The 18,108-nt window shown below is 52.5% G+C and overlaps 7 protein-coding genes across 7 annotated transcripts; 2 read left to right on the top strand and 5 right to left on the bottom strand.

Annotated features, from left to right (window-relative positions):
• Positions 1-1,021: 1,021 nt before the first annotated feature.
• Positions 1,022-1,590, top strand: ARB_01119 (uncharacterized protein; the record flags this gene model as incomplete). The annotated part of the gene is made up of 3 exons (XM_003012460.1): positions 1,022-1,214; positions 1,279-1,419; positions 1,475-1,590. The coding sequence occupies 3 exons, from the start codon at positions 1,022-1,024 to the stop codon at positions 1,588-1,590; spliced, it is 450 nt and encodes a 149-aa protein (XP_003012506.1).
• A 320-nt stretch (positions 1,591-1,910) lies between these two features.
• Positions 1,911-2,672, bottom strand: ARB_01118 (uncharacterized protein; the record flags this gene model as incomplete). The annotated part of the gene is made up of 1 exon (XM_003012459.1): positions 1,911-2,672. The coding sequence occupies one exon, from the start codon at positions 2,670-2,672 to the stop codon at positions 1,911-1,913; it is 762 nt and encodes a 253-aa protein (XP_003012505.1).
• Positions 2,673-4,334: 1,662 nt separating this feature from the next.
• ARB_01117 (uncharacterized protein) lies at positions 4,335-7,167 on the bottom strand (the record flags this gene model as incomplete). Its single annotated transcript, XM_003012458.1, has 4 exons — positions 4,335-4,527; positions 4,592-5,232; positions 5,289-7,007; positions 7,129-7,167. 4 exons carry the CDS (start codon positions 7,165-7,167, stop codon positions 4,335-4,337), a joined length of 2,592 nt encoding a protein of 863 aa, XP_003012504.1.
• A 689-nt stretch (positions 7,168-7,856) lies between these two features.
• ARB_01116 (uncharacterized protein) lies at positions 7,857-9,341 on the bottom strand (the record flags this gene model as incomplete). The annotated part of the gene is made up of 2 exons (XM_003012457.1): positions 7,857-8,992; positions 9,065-9,341. The coding sequence occupies 2 exons, from the start codon at positions 9,339-9,341 to the stop codon at positions 7,857-7,859; spliced, it is 1,413 nt and encodes a 470-aa protein (XP_003012503.1).
• Positions 9,342-11,907: 2,566 nt separating this feature from the next.
• ARB_01115 (uncharacterized protein) lies at positions 11,908-13,594 on the bottom strand (the record flags this gene model as incomplete). The annotated part of the gene is made up of 5 exons (XM_003012456.1): positions 11,908-12,201; positions 12,348-12,982; positions 13,046-13,098; positions 13,160-13,502; positions 13,555-13,594. 5 exons carry the CDS (start codon positions 13,592-13,594, stop codon positions 11,908-11,910), a joined length of 1,365 nt encoding a protein of 454 aa, XP_003012502.1.
• Positions 13,595-13,823: 229 nt separating this feature from the next.
• Positions 13,824-15,614, bottom strand: ARB_01114 (uncharacterized protein; the record flags this gene model as incomplete). The annotated part of the gene is made up of 1 exon (XM_003012455.1): positions 13,824-15,614. The coding sequence occupies one exon, from the start codon at positions 15,612-15,614 to the stop codon at positions 13,824-13,826; it is 1,791 nt and encodes a 596-aa protein (XP_003012501.1).
• A 978-nt stretch (positions 15,615-16,592) lies between these two features.
• On the top strand, positions 16,593-17,921 carry ARB_01113 (MOSC domain protein; the record flags this gene model as incomplete). Its single annotated transcript, XM_003012454.1, has 1 exon — positions 16,593-17,921. One exon carries the CDS (start codon positions 16,593-16,595, stop codon positions 17,919-17,921), a length of 1,329 nt encoding a protein of 442 aa, XP_003012500.1.
• Between the last annotated feature and the right edge of the window lie 187 nt (positions 17,922-18,108).

Below are 18,108 nucleotides of genomic sequence, written 5' to 3'. Positions count from 1 at the left end.
TTCCGTTCCAGCGCTGCTCAACTGCTCTTCCTGCTTCCTTGTGTTTGTTTTGCTCTCCTCTTTCGTTTGTTCCGTGTCTCTGGCGCTTAGAAGTAGGATATTGAGGGCGCATGTTTTTGACCCAAGGGAACTCGGGGCTACAAAAAAAAAAAAGGTAATGACTGGTAACTACTATTGGGACTTCATGAAGATTCTCCTTTCTCTTACCGACTCGCTATTCAGTTGAACTGGACTGTCTTTCTCGTCTACGTCTTCGTTTCGTCTTCTTCATCTTCTCTGGGTGTTTGTTTATACGACTTTCCGACCCCCTAACTTCTTGTAATTATAACTATACCACCATCGTCGACGCTCTCTATCTTCCAGCTCTCTTCTCTTCGGCCTCACCTGTAGAGTACTGTACTTCCGGAGTCGTAGCCCCGGTGTATGCGCTGGTCAGGGGCTTGCTGGTGGCGTCCCCGTCTCCCATGGCAACGAGACGGCTGGCCTGGCCGCAGCGATAAGAGAAGAAAAAGCAGCAGATCAGCAGAAGACAAGACAGAAAACACACTCCCTGACATATAAACCACCATCGCCATCCACGTCCAGCTGTCCAGCAAGCAAAAAGAACACATCCTGAACCCTCTGCCCTCCATCCTCGTCGCCTACGCAACTCGGGAACACAAGCACGCAGAACCATGGTACGTGAAAAATGCTCTTTTGCTCCCCCTTGCTCTCCCTCGCCGCTCGCCGCACCCAAGAAACGAGAAAGCAGCGTCTTGTCTGGCTCTGGCTGCGTCGCCACAGTAAACAAAAAATAAATTAAAAAAAAAAAAAAAAAAAGCTGCCTTGCGACTTGCCAGAAGATCCAGCCTGCGACTGCGTTTCGTTTCGTGTGGTCGTCTCACGAATTCACCCTGACGTGGCTCTCGGAGAATAAGAGACCTCTCTTTTGCCCATCCTCGCAAACTCGCTTGAAAGAAGAACCAGCGAATCTATTCCCCAGAAACCAGGCAGCACCAGTCGGTAAATTCAGTATATCATCATGGCATCGGCTAACGAGAACCATAACAATGGCGACAAGGCCTCTACAAACTACAAGGAAGCATTCTCTCTCTTCGATAAGCGCGGAACCGGCCGTGTTGCCCTCGAGTCACTAGGCGATCTGCTGCGAGCATGCGGACAGAACCCAACTCTCGCTGAGATCAGCGAACTGGAGAAGGGAATTGGCGGAGACTGTGAGTTTGATACACTGGCTGGTGACTGAAGTAAGGGCAAAAAAACTGATACATGGCGGTTTAGTTGATTTCGATGCCTTTTCCAAAGTGCTTAACCGACCTGGTGGATTCCGTGACCCAGGAGAGCCAGAGGAGTACTGCCGTGGCTTCCAGGTCTTCGACAAGGACATGACTGGCTACATCGGTGTTGGACAGCTTCGATACAGTAAGAATCACTGCTATATCATAGGAATAGTCGGTACTAACGGGTTTTGCGACAGTCTTGACCAACCTCGGCGAGAAGATGTCCGATGAAGAGGTCGACGAGCTCCTCAAGGCCGTCGACACCAGCTCCGGCGAGATAAACTACACCGGTAAGGCATCTCTTTGGTTTTAAAATGAATGAACAAGCAACTAATATACGAACTTCTACAGAGCTCGTCCGAACGATTCTCGCCAACTAAGCTGTCCATCCCTTTCAAAAAACCTCTTTTATTCCGGCCTCGGTGTTTTACGTGTCACGAATATATCATTTTTCTTCACAACTTGTTTATGGCTAGGGAGGGAGTCCAGAAATCATCCTGTCACACGACGTCGAAGAGTATCTTTCTTTGGTGATAAGCGGTAGAGATCGGTGTCTGGGCCTTTATTTTATGGAAATCGTAATATCAACTTCTTGTTCAAAACTGACAGATCGTTACTTTCGTGAACATTCATTTACCCAGCTTTCTTTGCAAGAGACTCCCACCCAGCCCAGGATTCCTGCTCAATCTTAATCTCAGTGCCCAGTTCGTCTGTCTCGACCAGTGAGCCGGGAAGGATATAAATCACCTCCGGTTCTCCTGCGCCGGAGGCGTTGCTATCTTCCCCTTCTGTCATCCCCCCAGCGCCACCCTTGTTATCCTCTACTTTCTTAAAGTGAACCTCGTCCAGAACATATCCAAGCACGACCTTGCACCGGCCACACCGGACCAGTAGCCGTTTCTCAAACCCATCTGCTCTCCGTAGAATAATCGGTTTTCTATCCGGTGTAGTTGTTGACAACAAAATCGTGTAATGTTGCGATGGAGATGAGGAAGCAGAGGACTTCCCTTTCCTCGAGCTCGGTTTCAACGTAGCTGATTCCATCTGCTGTGATATCTCAGCCTCTCCCGAGTCTTTCTCGTTGTGTTCTTTATCTTTACCCTCCTCCTCCTCGTCCTCTTCCTGTTCATCGTCATCTTCATCCTCTGCTCGGGCAGACTTCTTCGGTAGAGGCAGTATTATCGCATTGTCTAAAGCTGGAGCACGTCTTCGAGGAAGCGTAGAAAGATCCTGTGTCGATGCGACGAGAAGATGGTTGCAGAATCGGCAATGGTAGGTTCTTATAGGTATGCGGCCTCGAGGTTGGCTGGCTTTGGACTGTTCTGCATTGAGCTCTTGCTGTTGCGGAGTGGGCGATTGTCGAGCGGGGGAGTCCCGGGATGCGGTAGTCGCCATTATATCTTCAAACCGACTGGTCTGATGTAACTTCTCGATATCCAAACAGCTTCAGTGGGGAATTGAACTTCTCTGTCTTGCTGTTTTGCTTGTTCAACAAGTTCAAAGCTGCAGGTTGAATAGCTGTGTCACGTGACTGTCAAATCGTCCATAGGCCTAATTTGGGAAACATCGTGTATTAAATGCAATTGAGTATTCTCTACGCCATATGAAAACACAGAAATTAATGGATGCTGATAATAGATTCTCTGCTAGCAATAGATTTTTGCCCTCTGATAAGTGTATGCGTATATAGGTTATTGAGCCCTTACTTGGCCTTGTCTAGATTCTTTGATAGTATCTATACCAAGAAATCTGCATATCATTATGCCACAAGGTATAACTTGCCTAGTTGCTAAACCACAAGTATAGATACCTGCGTTATGTACAATCAATGTAGCGGGCCAACAGCCTTTGACCAATACGGTTTCAAAGTCACACATACCAAACCCCGAAAGAATCCAATCTATCTTTTCAAACAACCACCCATGCCGCTTCTTCTTCGTGTTTATCGGGGTATCCCGACAATAATCTGTCAAGCAGTCGAAGAAGAAAAAAAGCCACTGCCCACGTTGCTATGACATTTTGGCGCTGCTGACCCTTAATGATCGCCCCTGTCTTTTAACAGATGTCAGGCACACCATCAACTAAATCGGACAGTTCAAATAGGCTCGCAATAGGCATATCTAATCGGTAAGGTGTAACGTTGAGCCAATGGCGGTTTTCGTGACACCCCACGCAGCAGGGGTCGACGCCAGGTGGCCGGGTTATAGACTCGTCGTTTTCGATCGCTAAGAATTCCCAGAAGAATCTGGATCTAGGCCGCGCCCACCGCCCGCAGGGAGAGAAAAGGAAGAAAATGGTGGGGTGAAAATGGACGAAATAGGCCTGTTGGTATCATCTCTGTATGCTGGCAGTGACAGTTGGAGGCGAGTGTGGCTGCAGGGGGTATTCCAAATCTTTTGACTCAAAGGCTTGATATCGGCGCCTCAATCCATTTTTGGCCACAGTGATAGCGTCTGCTCTTGACTTGTCATTTCTTGCCGATGCTGGTTTGGTCTGCCGTTGTTAGGGTGTATGCACTTTGTAGATGTTTTTTTTCCCTCAAAGTAAAGAAAGTTGAAGGTTGGAACCTTGATATACACGTGACTCAATTAGTAATTGAGTTCATGCTATCATTAATTTAAGTTTAAATTAAAGTTTAAATTGAGATGTAAATAAACATCAACATCGAGCCTTCCCATAGTACAAAATGCACCTTCCTGTCTCTATCTGGGTAAACAAACAAACAACCAAGCTGGGTTTAGATAGTAACACAACACAGTGAGTGCACTTTCCTGCCTGTAATTGGCTTAGTCACTGGAGCTGGTGCAAAGCTGCAGAAGGCGGTAATGATAGAGCGGGTTGAAGTTTTGTTAGGACTATGGTAGTAAGAAAGGAGAGAAGAGAGGGGAGTAAGGCAACTTGCTTGACCATCGGATATAACGACCAAACTAACTAGCTAGTTACGAGCTCTAAGCTAAATGAACAACAACCCAACCGCAGAACTTGCACCGGTAGAACATGCATGCCATAATTTATGGAGGCGAATGTAAAAGCTCAAAAGGAGGATGTATGAAGAGTCTAGGCGAGGCCAAGTTCCTTGTAGAAAGCGTCTGGCTTTGGTTCACGGCCGAGGAATTCCTTGAGGGTAGTCATTTCATCTTGGCTTCCTCCCTTTTCGAGGACGGAGTAGCGGTAGCGACGACCTTCTTTCTTGTTCATGGGGTCATCTTTGAAGACGGTGTAGAACATGTCGGTGGAGTATACTTGGGAGCTGCAAGGTGTTAGTATATGTCAGGGTATTGTGTTAAAGGATTGGTGTAAGTGGGAAGACATACCTGAGATAGCCGTAGTAACCAGCATCGTAGCCACCCATGAGATGGCCAAAAGTAGCTTCTCCGTGACCCCAAGAGTAACCCTGACCCAGAACCTCAGGCCCATCAAGAGAAGCAATCTCCTTTCGAAGCTTGTTGTACGTCTCTGAGACGTTCATCGCCTTGATTTCCTCGTGGTCCTTGGGCTCGTGGACAGTCATGTCGAAGATTCCAAAGTGGAGCTGTCGCAGGTTGAACAGGGCAGCATTGACATGCTTCGTCTTGATGAGGTTCTGGATCAGCTCGTCTGGAATCTCGGCTGCGGGATCTGGCTTCTCTCCCGCATGTTCCTTCCAGGCCTTGTAGTACTCTGGTGAAATGGTGGAGTAGTGCTTGCTCAGGGACTTGAGTTGGGAGGGAGTCCAGCACCAGTTCTCGAGCATCTGGCTGGGAGCCTCTACGAAGTCACGGACGGTGTTGGTGCCGTGGAAGCGAGAGTAGATGGTCTTGGAGACAAGATCGTGGATTCCGTGGCCGAGCTCGTGGAAGAGAGTGACGACTTCGTCATGTTTGAGCAGACTGGGCTTCTTCTCGGTTGGCTTGGAGAAGTTGCAGACCAGTGCGGTGGCAGGGTATCGACGAGATCCATCATCTTTGATGAAGCCCTGCACTCCAAAGTCAGTATAGAGATATAGATATTGATTGGTATAGATGAACATACTGGCTGCAGGTTGAAGTTAGCGGCATGGCCATACTTGCCCTCACGAGGGAACAGGTCAAGATACAAGTATCCGACAAATCCGCTTCCCTCGCCCTCGTCGTTCCAGACGCTGAACACCTGCACGTCTTCATGCCAAACGATATCCTCGCCCTTGCCCGAGCTAGAAATCTTAGCTCTCTCCTCACCCTTGATCTCAACGAAGACAAGACCAAAGATCTGCTCGAAGATCTCCAGCATACCGCGGATAGTAGTCTGAAGCGGGAAGTACTCTGCAATCAGCTGGTGATCGAGAGAATAGTCCTTCTCCAGCATCATGCGGTCATAGAACCTATGGTCCCACAGGAAATAATGACCATCAAACGCCTTCTTCTGAGCCTCGACGTCCTTCTTCTTCATCTCCATGAGCGTCTTGATCTCCTGCTTCCCACCATCCGTCAGTCTAGAGCGCAAATCGCCCAAGAAGCTATCGACCGTCTCAGGGTTCTTTGCCATCTTATCCTCGAGCCTAAACGCGGCATGGTTGGGGTATCCCAGCAACCGAGCAGCTTCGTCACGAAGGAGCAAGGTCTCCTTGAACAAGGGTATGTTCTGATTGCACTTGTTCTCATTGGCAATCATAACCGCCTTCCTCGTCTCAGGCTCAACAGCGTACTTGAGCGTGGGGAAGAGATCAGGGTATTTAAAGCTAAGTCTGAGCTTGCCCTCGTTCTCACCCTCGCCCTTCTTCAGGCCCGAGAGCACATCCTCGGGAACACCAGAGAGCTGTTCCCTGGTAAACCACAGTCCGCCGTTCTCCTCATTAAGGTTCTTCTGGAACTCAATGGCAATCTCGCTCAGCCGCTTCTTGATCTCCTTGAATCTGTCCCGCTTGGGGCCCGCAGGCAGTCCGAGCCCGTTGCGCAGGTAGTCTTTGTGTTCCTTCTCGAGCAACTTCTGGGACTCCGGGTCGAGTTTCTCGTTCTTCTTGACGGCTGCGTCGACAAGCTTGTACAGGTCCTCGCGCATGGCAGACTCGATGCCGAAGTCGTTCATGAGCCGCTCAGCCTCGGTCGAGGCGTCTCGGAGCTTGCTGTCTGTCGAGACGGACTGGTAGAAGCCCAGGATATGCGACTCGAGGGCCATGGTGTTCTCGTCCCGGGCCAGTGGAAGCACGACCTTGTCGAAGGAGGCCGTTTCAGCAGTAACGTTGTTGGCGACGCCATCCTGGACGGCACGCGAGAGCTCGATGAGGCGCTTTGTGTCTTCCACGACGGAGGTGGGCGTGCCTGTGAACAGCGGCGGGGGCTGGGGGGGCGATCGCAGGGCAGAGGGAGCCATTGAAGCTGTCGTGAGCGGTCTAGTTGTGGTTGCTGGCAGCGAGGTTGTTGATCGAAGAAGTGATGCTGCTCTTGATGTTGGTGTTGGTGTTGGTGTTGATGTTGTGAAGTTGGAGCGAGAGGGAGGAAAGACGAAGGCGGGGCGGGCGGCGCGCAGGGAGGGCAGCCCGAGGGCGGGGAAGCGCAGAGCAGGCGCCAGGATGAGGACGGCGACCACGAAGAGCGGGAGGGCGAGCAGGAAGAGGGAGAGGGAGCGCCTCGTAGCCAGCGCCAGGATGACGGCAAGGGAGCAAGCGGTTTCTTCTGTGTAACTGTTAGCTGGCAGTTGGCCGGAGCCAGTCGTGGTCACTGTGGCTGTATATATAGTCTGGAGTAGAGCAGATCTAGATATAGACGTAGGTATCTAGATAGAAGAATGACCTGCAGCTACGTGAAGCTGTCCACTGCATGCATGAGAGCAAAGAGCAGCCCTGGGAAGTTGAAAAAGGACAGCCAAGCAGTTGGTTACAGCTAGCTAGTTTTACGTAATGATAGTTATGGGTCTCTCTGCTAAGGATGGTCATGATCATAGTCATTAATTATGTTTTATTGTCTGGCAGTTTAAACACTTTTTGGTAGACAAAGACACTGAGTAGAAAGCGTAGGTGGTGTGTTTTTTCGCGAGAAAAAGGATAAAAATCTGTAGCCTCCCCCCATATCAACTAGTTCCTCGTAACTCCAGACCCCAGACAAAGCACAAAGAGACACACACATAAAAGAGACACGTGAATAAGAAAAAGAAAAGAAGAGTACAGAGTTATTAGATGGCGGGAGGTCTGTTCGTTTCCCTGGCCATAGCACGGCATAGTCGACGGTTCGGACGGGGGTTATGAAAAGGGAGATAACGAAGGCAAAGGGAGGTTTCGTTCCAGGACCACGGGAGGAATCGAAGGGGAGTCCGTTTCCAGGTCGGAGGGAGGGAGCCTGTCTGTCCAGTTGGCAGGTAATGGTTCCAGTTCCAGGCTCGAAAGGATAGCATCATCATCATCGGAAGAGGAGGATAAGAAAAAAGGCCAGTCATCCACGGGCTCATGACGTGACTCTAGTCGTCTACGCAAGGAAAGAGACCAAATCGTTAACCATCATGTCTTAAAGAAGAAACGGGTTAGAAGAAGAGGCAGGACGCTGAAAGACGCTGAAGCAACAAGTCGAAGAAGCAGCAAGTCGAAGAAGCAGCAAAACGACGGACGCAGGAAAAAAAAAAAAAAGGCGTTTAAGCGGCGCCAGCAGACGGGAACGACTCAGGGATCTTGGTCACCTGTGAACCAGCACGAATGATACGGTTTCCAGACTCATCACGTACAAAGTCGACTTCCTTGTTTTCCTTCTGGGCTCTCTTCCAGATCTCGACCTCGCATCCTCCACGGATGACGCCGACTCTCATGGTCGAGAGCAGGTTGTGGGCGGCGTTGGAGTGGTTGTAGACACCGCCGTTGAACATGGCGGTAGCGTCCTTGCCGATGCCAGAGTTGATCATCGCCTTGCCGCCGGGGTGGTCCTTGATGAAGTCGGTAACGTCGTGGACAACACCGGCCACGGCAATCAGACCACGGCCGTTCTTGGCCTGCTCGACGTACTCCTCCCACTCCATGACGGGCAGCTGGTCGAGCGGGATACCCCAGTCGAGCTTGGCACGGCGCTGGTCGATCTTCTTCTGAAGCTGCTGGACACGGCCCTTTTCTATCTCGTTGGCGCGGAACTGCTTGAGGTCGTAGGCGAGGCCGAGCTGCTTCCAGATCCAGATGGTCCATTTGGTGGGGTCGTACTGGTGCCATTCGATGGCGTTGCGGTAGTCTGACGGGAACTCGTGGTGGAAGTTGTGGTATCCTTCGCCGAGGGTGACGAAGGCGGTGATGACATGGTCTCGGGGGGAGTTGCGGTCGTCGAAGGGCTGGTCTCCGAGCCAGTGGGCGAGGGAGTTGACGCAGAAGGTGGCCTGCTGGACGAAGAAGACGCGAAGGATGCCGGCGTAGATGAATCCGCCGAGCCAGTCGCCCCATCCGAGACCGCTGACAAGCGCAGGGAAGAGGAAGCCCATGGTGAGGAGAACCTTGATGTAGTGCTTGTGCTGCCAGACGACGACGGGATCCTCGTTCAGGTCGGTGATGTCAGTACGGCCGATGCGCTTGGGGTTCTGCTTCATGATCATCCAGCCGATGTGGGAGTAGAGCAGTCCCTTGCGGACAGAGTAAGGGTCCTTGTCGGTGTCGGTGTAGCGGTGGTGGGCACGGTGGTCGCGAGCCCACCATCTGATAGATCCCTCCACGGCACCACCACCGACGGCAGCCAGGTAGACTCTCAGGGGGAGAGTGGCAGAGTACGAGGAGTGAGCCCAGAGACGATGGTATCCTACTCTCGTTAGTACATCATATCCCTTTTTTTTTTATATATATTGTTTGATGTATGATTTCATCTACTTACCAGCTGTGATTCCCAGGCCGGTCATGAAGTAGTAGACCACCGACCAGATGGCAGTCTTGAGCTGCAGCGGCACCCAGAAAGCCTGGATGCAGCCAGACAGAGGGATTCCCAGGATCAGGGTGACGTTGAGCCAGTTGACGTGCTGGTACCAGTTGGCGAGGGTCATCTTGGTATCTGTGATATGCGGCTTCTTGTCCTGCTGCTGCTGCTGCTGAGGAGTCTGAGCCTGAGCCTGAGCCTGAGCAGGCTGGACTGTCGACAGACCGGCGTCTCCCATGGTGTCGTCGTTTATTGTTCTAGTATATTCGGAATACCCAGGGTTGATGTTGGTATCAAGTTGATAGACAGATGTTGAAGGGAGAGGTGCAAGAGTTAGAAGCACTCCCTTCGACTCTACCACGGAGGAGGCAGAAGGTCGACTATGACGACGACGACGGCGACAGTGATGACAGAGGCAAACAGCAGAGTCTACCAGATCTGTCCTGTTTGACTGTTTGTCCAGGAGGAATGATGATGCAGTCTGGAGGAGGATGGCGGGATCTAGTTATATAAACACCCCCCAGCAGGCTAAAACAGAGATGGCACCACCAGTGGGAAAGAAGGCAAAAAGAAGAAAAGGGGGAAAGAGGAAAAAGAGGAAAAGCCCTAGAAGAGCCTGTCAGCTGCCTGCGTCTTCCCTGCTTTCTCGCTGCCTGTCTTTGCCCTCGAATTCTCCTTGTGCAAGTCCTTTCGCCGGCTCGCATCTTTGCCCTTTTTGCCTTTTTCTTTTGCCTGCCTCCCTCGCCGCGTCTTGTTGGGGCGGAAGTGGATGGGACAAGCTTTTGGTTGCTTTTCGCGGTGCCTGAGTGGAGGCTGCAGGAGGCCGGGCTGGGGCAGGCTTGCGGCGGCCGCTGGTACGGAGTATCGCATTTACAATACACGACTCGCTGTTGGCTGCTGCGGCCAGCGTCCGACGGGGGCCTGCCACTGCTGCCCCTTTGGGTCAATTGCAACTGTGGGCTCCCCTTCTGCGGCCTGGCTTCGTCTCAGCGGGTTCTGTGCATCGATGGTGCTGCTGCTGGGGGTTTCTCGAGCACTTGATGGCCCTGATGGCCCCCCTGGGAGTCGCAGAGTCGATCAGCCGTGACATGACGATACGTGCTTATGTAAGTAATACGCCCTCCAACGGCGCTGGCCTCGCCTCCCAACAAACTACATCATCGAGCCGAGAGAGCGTCGCCACAGAAAAAAGAGAGACTCCTTGCCGGTCGTCATTTATTTTTTTTCAGTCCTTCGTCGTCATCTTTTATCTCTTATCTTATCGCTTATCTCTCTCATCACTCTATCCTCTATCTTCCCTTCCCATCTTCTTCTTTAATTGTCTTCTCTTAGCTGTTCTTCTCTTCTTCTCGTCGTCTACTTCAAAGTCGCTTTTTGTACCGGACAACTGACTACCCAAAGAGGTCTAGCGTCAAAGCACCTCTTCCCCAACAGAAAAAATCTGCCCTTCTTAGTGATGACTAAGAGATGACTAAGATGGCTTCTTTTTGCAGCATCTTTTCTTCCTTCAGTCTCAAAAAGGAAACAGCCGAGGCATCTTCGCCCCCCCCCGGATGATAAGATAAGCAGCAAAGCAAATCTTCAAAACTGCCATCCTTGCTAGACGCCGGCCTTGCTTGCTAGCATCTGCTGCGACCGAGCACTTGCATGCGGCAGATCTCCTTCTAGGTATGGAGAAGAGTTATGAAAATAAATACCGACCAGGAGTCTGAAGCTGCCGGGGAATTTTCTTCATGCCCGACCCTCCCACCACCCAACCATCCATCCATGGGCCTCGGAGACTGACGAAGCTTCCCATGTGTCTTCCATCCGCGGTCCCTCCGGCCCAGCCCTTTTTCTCTTCCTCTCCCCGGATCTGCCCGACTTACTAAGAAACTTCGACAAACATCTACTTCCTTAGCAGCAAACATTCCCATTGGAGATTATCAGACTCATATATTATACAAGGATAACTGATAGAAACATCGATCAAAGAACACAAAGCAGCGACGCCAGTGGTGCAAACACCGTGCTCAACAGAGGATTCACCACGCCCATAGATGCATACCACCCTCCGCACGCCAAGTTGCCCAACAAGTAGGTGTAGAAAAGTGGCTTTTCGAACGGACCTTCGATGCCGTGGTGGAACCACTTCAGCTGCAATATTACTACCCATTATTATTAGCTGGTTAGTCGATGTTTGTCCTGCATTAGCGCGGAAAAAAAGTCGTTTGATGCACAGGAGGGAAATAGTTTCACGGGGTATATAGCTCCGGATGGGGGGTTGAGGGTTGGGGTTGAGCCATGGCATGATGTTTTAATTATTATTGTGGGATTATACGGTCTAGTTTCAGGATCCGTGGCATGACATTGACTTACTGCCGATCGTGGGGAGGATCATCAGATGCTGGAAGCAGATGCCGATGATGTCGTAGAGTTTGCTCTTATGCGAGCGCAGCATGGGCAGCACCCTGGTGAAGCCGTAGGTGGTGTGGACCAGCACTGTGTACGCGTTGAAGCCGATGCCGAGGGCTGTCAGGCCGACTCGCCAGGGTTGACTCAGTAGCATGGTGACGATGGATGTTATTGTTGATTGATCCTGACGTTGTTATTGTAGGCATGTGAGATGGTAGTGTATTTCGCCAACGCTCTAGATAACGGTTTATATACCATTCGCTGCATCGGAGTCGGGGAGGTTATCGAACCGCGATACGAAAATGCTCTGCCGACCCAAGATCGACCAAGATGCTATATTTATCGCTTCTCTTAGCATTCGTGCTGGTTACTACATATAGTAATCTGGCACTAACAAATTTACTATCTATCTAGACATCGCCCTCAACCATGCTCCGGAGCAGTTGCTCTGTATCGTCCTCCTCTTGCTGGGTGTTCGGCTCGGTAGAAGACTGTAGATCAACAGCCTCCAACCACTCCTCATCTTCCTCCTCGTCCTGGCTGTCCATTATCTCGGCAGGTAGACTCGTACTCGCCAGCACGGCTTCACCTAGTTTCTCCTCTGGCTTCTCCTCCTTCTCTTCCACGCTCTCCTCTTCCTCACTATCATGCCCTATCTTAGGCCGACGAGGGAGCTGAGCTCCAAGAAGCTCATCCCCGTCAAGCTTCCTTTTCGCAGACACAGGCGTCACCGTGCCCCTTGTACCACCCAGACTAATCGGCAGCCGCATAAACTCAGTCAGGCCCTTAAAAAGCTAACATCAGCAAATAAAAACATCATTTAACCTCAATAAAAGACAAAAAAACATACCTCATCCTCCACAAGGAATGGAACAATCCTCTCCACGGCCCGGGGCAAAACAGCCTTCTTGCCCGCCCTAAACACCTCTGCAATCCTGATCCGCGCCATACCAAACTTCTCGCTGACTCCAGAATCTAGCCAATGCCAGTACAATATCACCCGCGTAGCCACGCTCGTGTCCCACGTATACCCGGATATCGCAACATGCAGCATCGGTTTCTGGCCCGAGCGAAACCGAGTCACCATCTCATTGACCACGACCACAGCACAGTCGAACCGAGACGCAAGAGCATTAAGGTTCGAGGACAAGCTACCTATCAGTTTCCACCAGAGTTTGGACTCCTGCGCCTCTTTGTTGGCCCTTGACCCTGTACCGTGGAGGTCTTTGGCCTTGCTGCCCAGCTTTGCAGGGAGCTTGGATCGGAACTCCGAGCCAAACAGACATGATATCGAATCTACCACTATCAGACCTGTGTTGGGTGGCGGGAAGTCAGCGATAGGATGGCATATCAGGGCCAGCAGGTGGGCGAGCGTGGTAGGTTGGAAATGGAGTAGATTCCGTAGTCGGTCCTGGGTTTCAAGAGGGGTGCTGTCTCTTGATAGCATCCTTTCAAACCTGGACATGCATATGGGACCAGCGGTATCTGGCCCGCCCCCCTAGTTAGTCGCATGTCGATAGTAATGCAATGTAGAAGGGGTTGCCTTACCTATCCATATGACTGTCTCTCCTTGCTTCAATGCATTCACGGCAGTGGTCATACTAGGTAAGGTAGGTTCAGCATGGTAAAAGCACCGGAAGGGAAGGAAACAAGCCGACTTACGCCAGAGACGTCTTGCCGGATCCTCGTGGTCCAGAGAGTTCCGTGATTTCTCCTCTGCGAATACCCGGTGACAAAGGAGTTTGTGACTCTTCAGCGTCTCCATTCCCATTATTGCTGCCAGAATCAACATTGGCATTCCCGCCTTCTGCGCCAGCCGCACTCGGACCTAACTGGGTCCATCCCGGAAGCACAAATTGAGATGCAGCGGGGAGAACATCGGCAGGCGTATTTGCAGCATGATTTGAGGGGGGTATCAGTGCCTTGTCGAGGTGTGGTAGGCTGGTAGAGAGGGGAGTCCTTCCGGTCGATGAGCTGAGTAATTGGCTAGGATTCTGCGAGTGGACTACTGGCCGGTTAACAACTTGTTATTTACCATAGAATGTATAAATACATACGTGTTGGTGTTGCCTGGAAATTAGCTGTGTCTCTGTTCATGGCTCACCATGGCCATCGAGACGGCAGTCGACAGAGAATCCCTCATCAATGGTAATAATAGTCGGAGGTGTTAGTCACTTAAGCGGTTCAATTAAGCGGCTACGACGACGCGAAAACGCGCCTACGCGAAAGGCTTATCGATAAGGCCAAACTCTAATTCCGCCTCAATATCAAGGTCCTCGTTAGCTGTTGAACCCGTCTATATCTATGTTAATGTTCTATATTATATCTACACGCCGGATTGCATAGCTTGCTTCGCCTTAGCAACGACGTCCACCCAGACAGGCGGTTTCGACCTGCGATCACCCACGACATTCTCAACATCCAGACCCCAACGCATAAGGAAATCCTCACTGCCCCATTCGCCCGTCCCCATCAACCCAATCGGTATCTTCCCCTCGGTGCTCTCCTCCGCGATCTCGCCTTCGTTCTTCGCGCCCTCGGGAACTACAAAGCCCGCAGGCACATTAATCGCAGGGAGACCAGTAAAGTTAGCCAACCAGATGAAATTCATCGTTTTCAGCGTCTGGTCTCCATCGCTGATACCGTACTTGAGCTCCTTCTGGTCCCGAATCGGCCAGCCCGCGCAGCTGGTCGTGGGCGTCACAATGATCATACCCGGGTACTCCTTCCATAGCCAGGAGAGATGCTGCATTAGCAAGCGACGAAGCTTCTGAGCAAGCAAGTAATCCGTAGCAGGCGTTTCGCGACCCAGACCAAGCAGTATCTTATTCGGGGCTGTGAGATTGGATGTATCGGGGAGCAAAGTCGCGGCGTCAGTGAGGATGGTGACGGCGTGTGCGATCTGGCCTTCAACCAGGTAGGGTATCTGGATGGGCACGACGGTGTAGTTGTGTTTATCAGCGAGGGTGGAGATGGCGGATCGGCAGAGACGTTGGATTGCGGGAGTTGCCTGGGAGAACCACGCTTCGGGGACTCCGAGGTATTTGGCGCCGTTGGGATTGCAGGGCGCGAGCCTTGGAGAGACTGGCAGGAAAGGTGAGGTTGGTGGCGGGCAGCCTATGATGCGGTAGAGTGCGGAGAGGGATTGCAGGTCAGCCGCTATGGGCCCGTTGACGGCACAGGTGTTGGAATGGTTGGGGCCCGGGTGGTGGGAGATTCTGCTGTGGGTTGGCTTGAGGCCGTAGACGGAGCAGAACGAGGATGGGATGCGAATGCTGCCGCCGCCATCACTTCCGAGGGCAAAGGGGAGCAGTCCGACACTGACTGCGTAAGCGGTGCCGGAGGAACTGCCGCCGGTGTAGTACTTGGGGTTGTACGGGTTGAGGGGAGTGCCGTAGTTCGGGTTACTTCCAGAGGTATCTACATCGACTGTTAATACTTGTTTATGTAGTATATATATATATATCTCAGCGAGAGTATACATACCCAGACCGAATTCGTGCATGGAGAGCTTCCCCAGGACGACAGCTCCGGCCTCCTCAAGCTTTCTTACACACCAGCTGGCAATGGAGCCGCCGGATGAGGCAGGATCGCTTGTGTAATCGTTCAAGGAGCCCAGACAAGTCTTGTACCCGTCAATGTCGTACTCGTCCTTGACGGCGGTTGGTATACCATCCATCAGTCCTCGTGGGCATCCCTGCTTATACCGTAAGGTTGACGCTTCAGCCGCAGCCAGAACCAGGTCAACCCGCGTCTCGAACCAGGCCGCAGAGTGTTCTCCCGGCGGCGTAGTATCTCGGCGTATAAGCGGCAAGATGGCCTTTGCTACCGCCGTCGGCGTCAGTTCACCCGAGACGTACATGTCATGGTAGTCTTGCACCGTATAGTATCTGGCGCGCGGCGGCACGGCGGTAGAGGCCAGCTGCGCTTCGGCGGTATAAACTTTCTGGCCATTCTCCCCTTCTGCTTCCTGGTTCTGCAGGGCGTCATCGTCTTCAAGGATCTCGGAAGTCGGTACGACGGTCGGGTCGACTCGCGGCTCGTAGTCTTCGAGCTGTTTTCTGATCTTGCGCAGGCTGGCGAATCCGGCGTTCTTCCAGATGAGGTGTCGAATCATGCCCACGTACTCGAAGCTGCGACACGACACGACGCCCATCAGCGAGGATGACAACTGGCGATATCAAGGAGAGAGACTTACACGAAAGCCGCGAAGACCAGCACGAGGCCGCTCATGGTGGGATTCTGCTTCCGCTCATTGCGGTATGCGACGTCCGGCCTGTGTCGTCAGCGGTACTCATCAGTACAAGTTGCAAGTAAGTGCAAGTAAAGCCATCGACTCACCCCTTTCGAGGCTCCGGGTAGGCCAGGAACTTCTTCATCTTGCCGTCCATGGCAGCTCTATCGCCGTCCATCGTCATCCGTCTGCCTCTGGCTTGGTCTCTACCATGAGGTCGAGCGTCGAGCGTCGACGTGGAGGTTCCTGAGGCCGGTGGAGCTGTCTTTTGATCCCCGGGGGACTAACTAACTAGTTAACATCAACACCAACCAGCCGAGGTCCAGCCAGCCAGCCAGCCAGCCGCAAGTCACTCAGTCACTCACTTCCGATCACCGCCGCTCATCACCCCAGAACTATTACTATTACGAAACGGCGAACTCTGCTCTGAGTGTGGTCCGTAAGGCTGGCACAGCTGATCGATCGAGGCACGCTCGGCCTTTTTCCAGCAAAACGGCTGAGATCGCCGGACAGCCGGACCTAGCGACGAAGGGCGTGGGCCGGGCCGGAGGAAGCCAGATAAGGCCAGGTAAGGGTTCCAATCGTTTCGCAAAGGCCGAACCAGACAGGCGAAAAATTTACTGACTAATTGCCGTGAATAGGCTCGTATGCAGTGAGATGCCAATAATGCAGAAAGAATAATAGAAACGATTCCCGCAGCAATACCAGCCCATGACCTGGGCCTTGCTTGACGTTGGACAGACAGGCCGCGCCCTTTGACGCAGCTGGCTATATATAAGGGCTGAAGGGGGGGCCGCTGTTGTAGTAGTCTCAAATCGACCGAGATACCCAAAAGACAACGAAAGAGAAGGGAGAGGAAAGATGCTGTTCCTTCGCGGGATGATGCCACGGCTGAACCTGCCGGTTCCCGTGGCCATTGCGCTGCTATACATACTCTTCGTCTTCCCCGTGATGGGGATGGCATACTACGAGCTGAGGAGCCGACGAGCCCGAGCCCGCACGCCCAAGGGATGCCGCAAACTCGGCCTTCACGACGGGCACTCGAACCTGCACGACGAGCACGAATACAGCCCCGACGGACTCAAACCAGGCCAGAAGAACAACAACGAGAAGCCGACACCACGCATCAAGGCGCTGATAGCCTACCCTATCAAATCCTGTCGAGGCATCGAGTTCAACTTTACGCATTTCAAAGACAGCGGACTCGCCTGGGACCGCCGCTTCTGTTTCGCAGAGTACACCGACGACGACAACAGCAACGACGACGGTAAGAGCGGACACTGGGACGCCAAAACCCTACGAAACGGCACATACTCTCGTCTCGCGCTGATACGCCCCGAGATCTGGCTCCCCGACCCCTCCAGCCCAACCTACGACAAGCGCCTTCACAGCGTGAAATCCGACGGCGTGCTACTCATCTTCTACCCACGCGACACCTCCCGCCTACCGCCCTGGACCCGTCTGGGCATCCAGCTCGGCCTGCTGGAGAGCGAGGAGTGGTTTAGCATCCCGCTCAACCCGCCGGCGGCAGACTCCAGCGAGTACCCCCTCGAAGAGCTGCGGCTGTTCAGCATCCCTACGCGCGCGACGAGGTATGCGACGCATGTCCCTGCTGCGCTGGCGGAGTTTCTAGGCAGCAAGAAGCCATTGGGCCTGTTTAGGGTGCACCCGGAGCATGTGCGGGTTGCGGTGGGCAATGCGCCGAGCGAGCGGGAGCTGGGGTATGTTCCTGACAAGGCGTTTAGTGACGAGTACCCGTTGCAGATGCAGAGTATGGGCAGTCTGCGGGAGATGCATGGGCGGACGAAGTATGCTATCCCGCAGCTGAGTGTGAGGCGGTTCCGGCCGAATGTGGTGCTGGAGGGAGTCCGGGCGTATGAGGAGGATGCGTGGAAGATGATTAGATTTGTACCAGGAGATGGAGATAAAGATGAAGAGAAGGAAGATGGTGATGGAGTGGATGTGCATGTGTGTTGTCGGACGGTGAGGTGCAAGCTGCCCAACGTCGACCCGGACACGGGAGAGCGACATGCGGTTGAGCCGGACAAGACGCTGCGGGGGACGCGGGTGATTGACGCGGGCGCAAAGGGCGGCTGTCTGGGCATGATGCTGGTGCCGAGCAGGCCAGGTAAGCCACTCACTCCGATTCTACGATACTTGTCTCTGCCGTTTCTACTGAATGCTAACTAACGTCTGTAGACTTCAAGATAAGCGTGGGAGACGAGGTGAGGGTGGTGTCGACGGGCGAGCACTTCTACAAGAGAGTGTAGTAAAAGTGAATAACGTTAAAAAAAAAAAAAAAAAAAAAAAAAAAAAAAAAAAAAAGGATAGTGAAGATTAATTCATGTTCCATAAGCCTTTACTTACAGCAAGCCGC

This window comes from Trichophyton benhamiae (assembly GCF_000151125.1).
Source record: "Trichophyton benhamiae CBS 112371 chromosome Unknown Abenha-F-W-21b08.fp109, whole genome shotgun sequence".
Taxonomy (NCBI): Eukaryota; Fungi; Ascomycota; class Eurotiomycetes; order Onygenales; family Arthrodermataceae; genus Trichophyton; species Trichophyton benhamiae.
The sequence above is the reverse complement of the archived record's forward strand: the minus strand, read 5'-3'. Positions and strand labels throughout refer to the sequence as shown.